Source organism: Engraulis encrasicolus, chromosome 10 (assembly GCF_034702125.1).
Source record: "Engraulis encrasicolus isolate BLACKSEA-1 chromosome 10, IST_EnEncr_1.0, whole genome shotgun sequence".
In the NCBI taxonomy this organism is placed as follows: Eukaryota; Metazoa; Chordata; class Actinopteri; order Clupeiformes; family Engraulidae; genus Engraulis; species Engraulis encrasicolus.
The window spans coordinates 37466813-37474312 of record NC_085866.1 but is presented as its reverse complement, the minus strand read 5'-3'; the positions used below and the strand labels follow the sequence as shown (position 1 = coordinate 37474312).

The 7500-nt window shown below is 46.1% G+C and overlaps 1 protein-coding gene across 15 annotated transcripts in view; it reads right to left on the bottom strand.

Annotated features, from left to right (window-relative positions):
* LOC134457044 (membrane-associated guanylate kinase, WW and PDZ domain-containing protein 1-like) overlaps window positions 1-7500 on the bottom strand; it is a 230339-nt gene that overhangs the window by 76143 nt on the left and 146696 nt on the right. For 4 of the 15 annotated variants that reach the window (XM_063208789.1, XM_063208797.1, XM_063208794.1 and 1 more), the window contains exons 7-9: window positions 6997-7032; window positions 3368-3425; window positions 2011-2114 (exon numbers count right to left, since the gene is read on the bottom strand). In XM_063208789.1, coding sequence (XP_063064859.1) covers window positions 2011-2114; window positions 3368-3425; window positions 6997-7032 — 198 coding nt within the window. Of the gene's footprint in view, window positions 1-2010; window positions 2115-3367; window positions 3426-6996; window positions 7104-7500 lie in introns of all 15 variants that reach the window. The other 11 variants (XM_063208784.1, XM_063208785.1, XM_063208786.1 and 8 more) reach the window with 6 other exon arrangements.

The following is a 7500-nucleotide window of genomic DNA, read 5'->3' as shown; positions in this document are numbered from 1 at the left end:
AGAGTAGAGTAGAGTAGAGTAGAGTAGAGTAGAGTAGAGTAGAGTAGAGTAGAGTAGGGAAGAGTAGAGCACAGTAGAGTAGAGTAGAGTAGGGTAAAATAGACACGGTATTGCTCCCAAAGGAGATTAAGCGCATCTTGACTACCTCAAGCTGAATATTATTGATCTATTGACTACATCCACGCTGTATTATGCATGTGACTGATTAGGTCACACAAAAAGTGCCTAAAAAGCTCTTTAAAAAATCATTGATTTTACTACAGCCTAAGCCTTGTGGTGACGCTACTGTGTATCCCCAAGGGTAGGGTGGCAGATGAAATCTGGTTTCAGTCTTGTGCTTGGTAAATTATGAGAAAATCAACTGGCTGCAAATGGAATGCACTATTGGAACACCCATGTTTACTGCACACACCAATGTTAGCATTAGCACAGACTTAACAAAGCCGACACTGAAAAAACAGCACACAGACATACAGTACTCTCACTGCACACATACAAAACAGCACATAAAAAACACCACTTAAACAAATTTTGTCAAACGAAAAAGTGTATATATGTTATGTTAAAGAAATGTTAGCGTTTGGCCTTGAGGTGGTGACAGGCATTTGAATCTGGAAAAGAGAAAATGGCAGTTAGCTGTCCTCAGCTCAGCATCTATCCTCCAGAGGCCTGGCAGGCTGAAGAGGAGCTTAGGGATTACAAATGACTTCCACTCCTGCAGCCGGAGACACACAATTACAGGCAAATTATTGCCACTAACAGCTTACTGCAGACGCAGCAGTGGCACATTAACATTTCATTTAGAGGGGGGAGACAATAACTAACAAACAAACAAGCAAAGTATTTATTTTCATATTATGGCAAAGTGTGTAATCTGTGAAGGCTGACTTCAGCGGTTGACTACTGAGGTTTGTTCTGACTTGTTGAAGTCCCAATTCATTAGAGGAGACTCAGGACTAAGAGTCAACCACTACAACGGTACAATGATGTGAGCAGTTCAGTAATGCCTCAAGGTCATAGACACACAGTGTGATGTAAAAGCAACACTACAAGTTGTTTTTTTCAATCCTTAGAAAAGTTAGTTAGTTTAATGTGGTCCATCCCTGTTTAAGGGGTGAAGAAAGACTCCTCTGAATTCCCCTTTGCAGCCCTTCAAGTTTGAAGGCAGCATCTCAGTTCTCTATGAGAATCAGTGAATGAATCTCAGTTCTCTATGAGAATCAGTGAATGAATGAAAACTATTTGGTCTTGCTTCCATACATACCATTTGACTTTAGAAGAATTAGCAGGTGAGCTAATGAATAAATTGGTGTACAGTATATACGGTACAAATAGAAGCAATATAGGCCTATGGAAGAGCTCGATTTAGACTCTCTGAACTTAGGGTTGCCCACCTTTACAAATATAAGTAAATGATCAGGGGAAAACATTTAGCATAAAAAGGCAGAGTACAGTGTTCGTATGTGTGTATGGGATGCAGTAGTCAGCCTCGTGCCTAGCTAGACCACATCACACATTCAGTAACGTGAGTCCTTTTGATCTGGGGGCTTCTCTGCTTCCTACTTTCAAGACACTCTGCCTTTTGTGAGAGCATCAAACGCTTCACTTACATCAGACATGAGGACAGATAGACAGACAGAACGGCTAGACAGACAGAGACATTGGCAGGCAGAAAAAAAGACAGACAGAAAGACTGATGGACAGAGAGACACCTCCACCAGACACACAAACATGCAGACAGGCAGGCAGACAGACAGACAGGTAGACAGACTACATGACAGACAGAGAGACAGACATACACATAGACAGACAGGCAGAGACAGACAGACGGGCTGGCGGGGACACACAGACAGACAGACAGACAGACAGACAGACAGACAGACAGACAGACAGACAGACAGACTGGCAGAAGGGCATATAGAAATAAACACAGACAGACGGGACGACAGAGACGACGACGTGAAGAACAAAAAGTAAGGAAATGAAGGCGCAGGCGTGCGCGGGACGAACCTCGGATGTAGCGCTCACCTTCAGGTGGCTGATGGGACTGGAGCTGCTGCTTACGGCGAGCCTCCAACACCGGGTTCTCATACTGAGTCTTCCTGTTAATATGACTGGGGGTGGGGGGAGAGAGATGGAGAGAGAGAGAGAGAGGGAGAGAGAGACAGAGACAGAGACAGACAGATACAGACAAACAGGCAGAGAAAGAGGGAGGGAGTGACAGAAGGAGAGAGAGAGACAGAGGGAGGGATAGACAGACAGTGAGAGATAGAGAAGGGTGTAAGGGGGAGAGAGGGATGGAAAGAAGGGGGATGGAGAGATAGACAGAGGGTAGCAGAAGGAGAGGGAGAGAGGGATTAAGACACAGAAAGAGGGAAATTGAGGTATGGATAGAGAGATAGAGAAAGGGGCATTAAGGAGATAGAGGTATAGAAAGGTAGAGAGAAGGGTAGAGAGGGAATCAGAGGCATAAGAAATAGAAAGAGTAAAATAGAGCTCGGGATATAGACATGAGAGATTGAGGGAAATTCAGGTAGAGAGAGATAAAGAGAGATGTATAAGATAGGGGAGAGGGAGGGAAGAGAGAGGAAGGGGGAGTAAAGGGGGGGAGGAGAGAAGAGAGGGGGCAGAGAGAGAGGGAGGGAGGGAGGGAGGGAGGGGGACAAAATGGGAAAAGCAAACGAGATAGAGAGGTAGAGATTAATTGTGGCTCTGATGAAAAGTGTCTTCAGGGTGTTTTTCACACACACATGGTCGTCGATAAACACACACCAATAAATCCCCGAAGCAAGAGCCATACACAGACTCTCTCTCTCTCTCTCTCTCTCTCTCTCTCTCATTGCACACATACAAATACCCACAAACAACTCCCCCAACCCACCCCATGAAACACCCCAAAATCACACACACACACACACACACACACACACACACACACACACACACACACACACACACACACACACACACACACACACACACACAACACACAACACACACACACACACACACACACACACACACACACACACACACACACACACACACACACACACACACACACACACACACACACACACGGTTTGCACCATCATAAGTCACTGGCTGGCTTGACAGTTGTTCATTAATATTGCGTGCTAGATCACACAGCAACAGGTGAGTGCATTTGATGAAGCTGTATTGCATTATGACACAGAAGAAGAGAGAGAGAGAGAGAGAGAGAGAGAGAGAGAGAGAGAGAGAGAGAGAGAGAGAGAGAGAGAGAGAGAGAGAGAGAGAGAGAGAGAGAGAGAGAGAGAGAGAGGGGGGGGGGGGGGGGGGGGGGGGGGGGAGAGAGGGGGGGGGGGGAGGATGGTGCTGCACTTACTCTACATAGTACACTCCATAGACAGGGTCATCTATCCTCTCCCAACCAGGTGGCAATTCTGTGGAGAGAGAAGGGGGAGGGAAGAGAAAAAGAGACAGAGAGAGGGATGGGAGTGCGAGAGATGGAGGGAGATAAAGGCGGGAGGGGCGGGTAAGAGACAGGGAGAGAGAGCAAAGGTGGGAGAGAGAGAGATAGAGAGAGAGAGGTAAAAGAGAGTGCAAGGTAGGGAGGAGGAGAGAGAGGGAGAGGTGCAAGAGAGAGGAGGGGAGGTGTGTGGGGGAGAGGAGGGGAAGAGATGTTAGAGCCAACACACGGCAGATGATGAATGTTGTTGGCGTATGCATATTCTGGCCTCGATGGAAGTGTGGCACCAATGACGCTGGCCAGTGACATGATCAGTTCATGTGACAGTGACATGGTGAGTGATCGTTTCAAGTCATACAAACATAAATCTTCCAAAGCCTACCTGCATCCTCAAGTGCATTTCTACATATTAAAAACGCACATTCAGTACATACAGTACACAGTTAACATACAACCAAGTAAACCAGTAGTGATACTGTGTGCATTCTGTCTAACACACACACACGCACGCACACACGCACGCACGCACGCACGCACGCACGCACGCACGCACGCACTATTCTGCACACACATCAATACTCCCTGCAATTCTCCAATACAGTGTCTGCTTAACATACAGCCCACCTGGTCCTGTGCTGATCAGCAAATCATTGGCTCACTGATGAACTCGGGGGCCAGGCCGCTTTGCTGTGCAGCCACCGCAGTAATGGCCCTGTTACTATGGCGACAAATGAAGTAGCCAGGCAACAACAACAAACAATGCCGGCTTGCATTTATTTGGTACTTTATCACGGAAGCACCCGCAATGTGTGTTTACAGGGAAAAAACTTTTAACCAACCACCTCTACCAGCCCATTGTGTGAAGCAGCCACCTGGGGTGATGCAAAACAGCCATGCACTTCATCACACTCTAGCTTGGAGTGGAAAATGGTAGCAACAGTAAAGCCTGACTATCATCGACTTTCAAATCTCTTCGAGATTTGGTCTGACCAAGAGCATAACAATTAACATTTCCCAGACGGCATGGTTGACCTGCCTCCCTTGGTTTGCTACGGGTTGACTGGTTTCCGACAAAGTGGATGGAATTCCCGTTTTTTTTCCCGGAGATCAGAAACGATATTTACATTGCTCTCGGCCTGACAAGAAGCAACGCCGAAGGTGGCTAATAAAGCCTACTCAAGACAGGTCTCTGTGATGTATAGATTCACAAGTTTTCTTCTTTTTGCACTGAGGATGGGTTTACCCGAAATGTTTGCACTTCTGTAAATGATACGGCACACTGTGAGACCATTGCAAACCCACTTTTGTATGGACATCTTTTTTGTTTTGTTTTCACTGAGCAAGCATCAGTGTGCAAGCTTTGCTATGCACGCTTCAGTCCTCCTGATTTTGAATTGCTCTTAATCCAAATCCAATGCACCACCACATGACTGGCCCTCTCTTGGATGACATGATTCACAAGTTAAAGCATGGTCTTGGCCTCAGCCACTGGTTTAAAGGAACTTTAAATGGCACTGTAATGAAAGGCGTAGTAACACATTTGGAGTATTTCGACGCATTGATATCTTCACTCCTTCCATCGAAGTCGAAGTACTCCGAATGTGTTCTATTACAGTGCCATTTCTTTATCCAGGCAGGAAATCGCCACGTTTGATTTTGTGCAACAACTTTTGGATCGGTTTACAAGTCGTGCAGGGCATGTTTAAATAGGGAACACGGGGGGTGCTGCGCGCTAAGCCCCCCACATTTGGGCTTACATGCCCATGGGGACCCCGGTTCGAGTCCGGACGGGGTCATTTCCCAACCCTACCCCATCTCTCTCCACACTCACTTCCTGTCACACCTTCACTGTCCTATCTGAAATAAAGGCCCAAAAAGCCCATGTCTTTAAATAGGGAACACGAGGAACAATTTAATCACTTCTAACTTAAGGCACCGAATGTGCCCGGTGGCAAAAGCAGAGCCAAGCTAAGGTTAACAAGTTTGTGCCGCGCGCGTTGCTGACTGGGGGCGCGTCCAAAGATGAGGCAGGTCGGGAGGAGCTCATCTCAGGTCAGAGAAGAACACACTTCATTACTGGAACACGGTGGACTGTTCCTTTAAAGGACATTTTTCACTCCCCTACTTAACATTCTCCTCTTGTATTGCTGACTTTCCGCTTCTGTCCGCTTCTTAACAGTGTGTCTGACTTACTAAATGAATGAAACAAGTGCTGTGGTGGATGGTATAAATATAGAATGCTGTCAAAAATTCCACCCACAAAAAAATGTGGTACTCCAACAACTGAATTTAGAAAAGACAGTGTGACCCCAGAACACAAGATACACAGCATACACACACATATATGTGTTCTGGTGAATATGTAACAATACAGATAATAACTCTCTCTCTCTCTCTCTCTCTCTCTCTCTCTCTCTCTCTCTCTCTCTCTCTCTCTCTCTCTCTCTCTCTCTCTCTCTCTCTCTCTCTCTCTCTCGCACACGAACGCGCAGATACACACACGCACACACACGCGCACGCACACACATGCACACGCACACACACACACACACACACACACACACACACACACACACACACACACACACACACACACACACACACACACACGCACAGGTTTGCTGGGAGGTGGTTCGAGGAGGTCCACAATAGATAACTTGCCACTGTGTGCATTACCATTTAATTCTGCCACCATGCTGGCCACCATGTCACCATGAGCCACCTTATCTAATGGCTACTGCACCCGCCCATACAACCAGCCTAACAAGGCACTCATTAGGTTAGCACCACACAACACGGACAATCTGTGTGCTCAACACGGACAATCTGTGTGAAAATAAAAGTGTGGACAAATAAAAGTGTGGACACACAGAGACAGACAAGAACACATACACACATGCACACGCACACACGGTGTGTGTGTGTGTGTGTGTGTGTGTGTGTGTGTGTGTGTGTGTGTGTGTGTGTGTGTGTGCGTGTGTGTGTGTGTGGGTGTAAGTTGCGGAGTAAAAAACTCAGCAAAACACATTAAATGAGATCCTCTGAGTATATATGCAGGAGAAGGAACAAAAATTAGTTTCAAATTATTCAAATAAAAATCGATTGTTCTGTCTGAACATGTCAGTCCCAATAACAAACACAATGACTGAAGGGAAGAAATATTAATGGCAGAGAAGATAAAAGAAGAGATCAGAGCAGAGCAGAGGAGAATAGAGGAGCAGAGAGGTGAAGAGCAAATAGATGAAGAGAAGAGAGGAGAAGAGAAGAGAAGAGAAGAGAAGAGAAGAGAAGAGAAGAGAAGAGAAGAGAAGAGAAGAGAAGAGAAGAGAAGAGAAGAGAAGAGAAGAGAAGAGAAGAGAAGAGACCAGGACCCTGTTTCTCGAAAGCATCGTTGCTAACCAGTTAGCCACTTCGTAGGTTTCTAATGGGAAATTGCACTGCAACCAGTAAGTCGCTAACTTTGTTAGCAACGACGCTTCGAGAAACGCACAGAACATAGCGAAAGACAAGAGACTGCAGCATGGCAACGGAGGGGGCAACTGTACCTAGATCACTTTCTGCTTCTTCAGTGTGTACACCTTCTTCTCCAAGTGGAAATGGGGGGCCCAGGCAGGAGGAGAGGAGGGTTGGTTGGGTGAGTGATTGGGGTACAAAAGGGAGAAAGAGAAAGGTGGATTTAAGAACACGTCAAAAGCAAGATGGCTGGAGAGGGAGGAATGAATACCCCTTGGGTTACCACATCGTACAGAAACAGTGAGAACAAAAGCACAGGTGGACATTTCCGGTCGAGTAAAAGCAAACTTCATGCCAGGTATTTGCTCCGCCCAATTCACTAAACCAGCGGATGCCAATTTACACACGTCTTAAAGTGGCCTAGCTATCAGCAGACTATATCACAAATGAGATAAAGTCCGGGAAACATCTATTTCATTTTGTTGTTGGAGAGGTCGGTCTAAAGAATTTTTAAAAATTCCATCTAAATCTTGATGGAGAGCTGGTTTTGCATCTCGAGTCAACATGATGGATCGGGAAACAAACTAACAAACTTC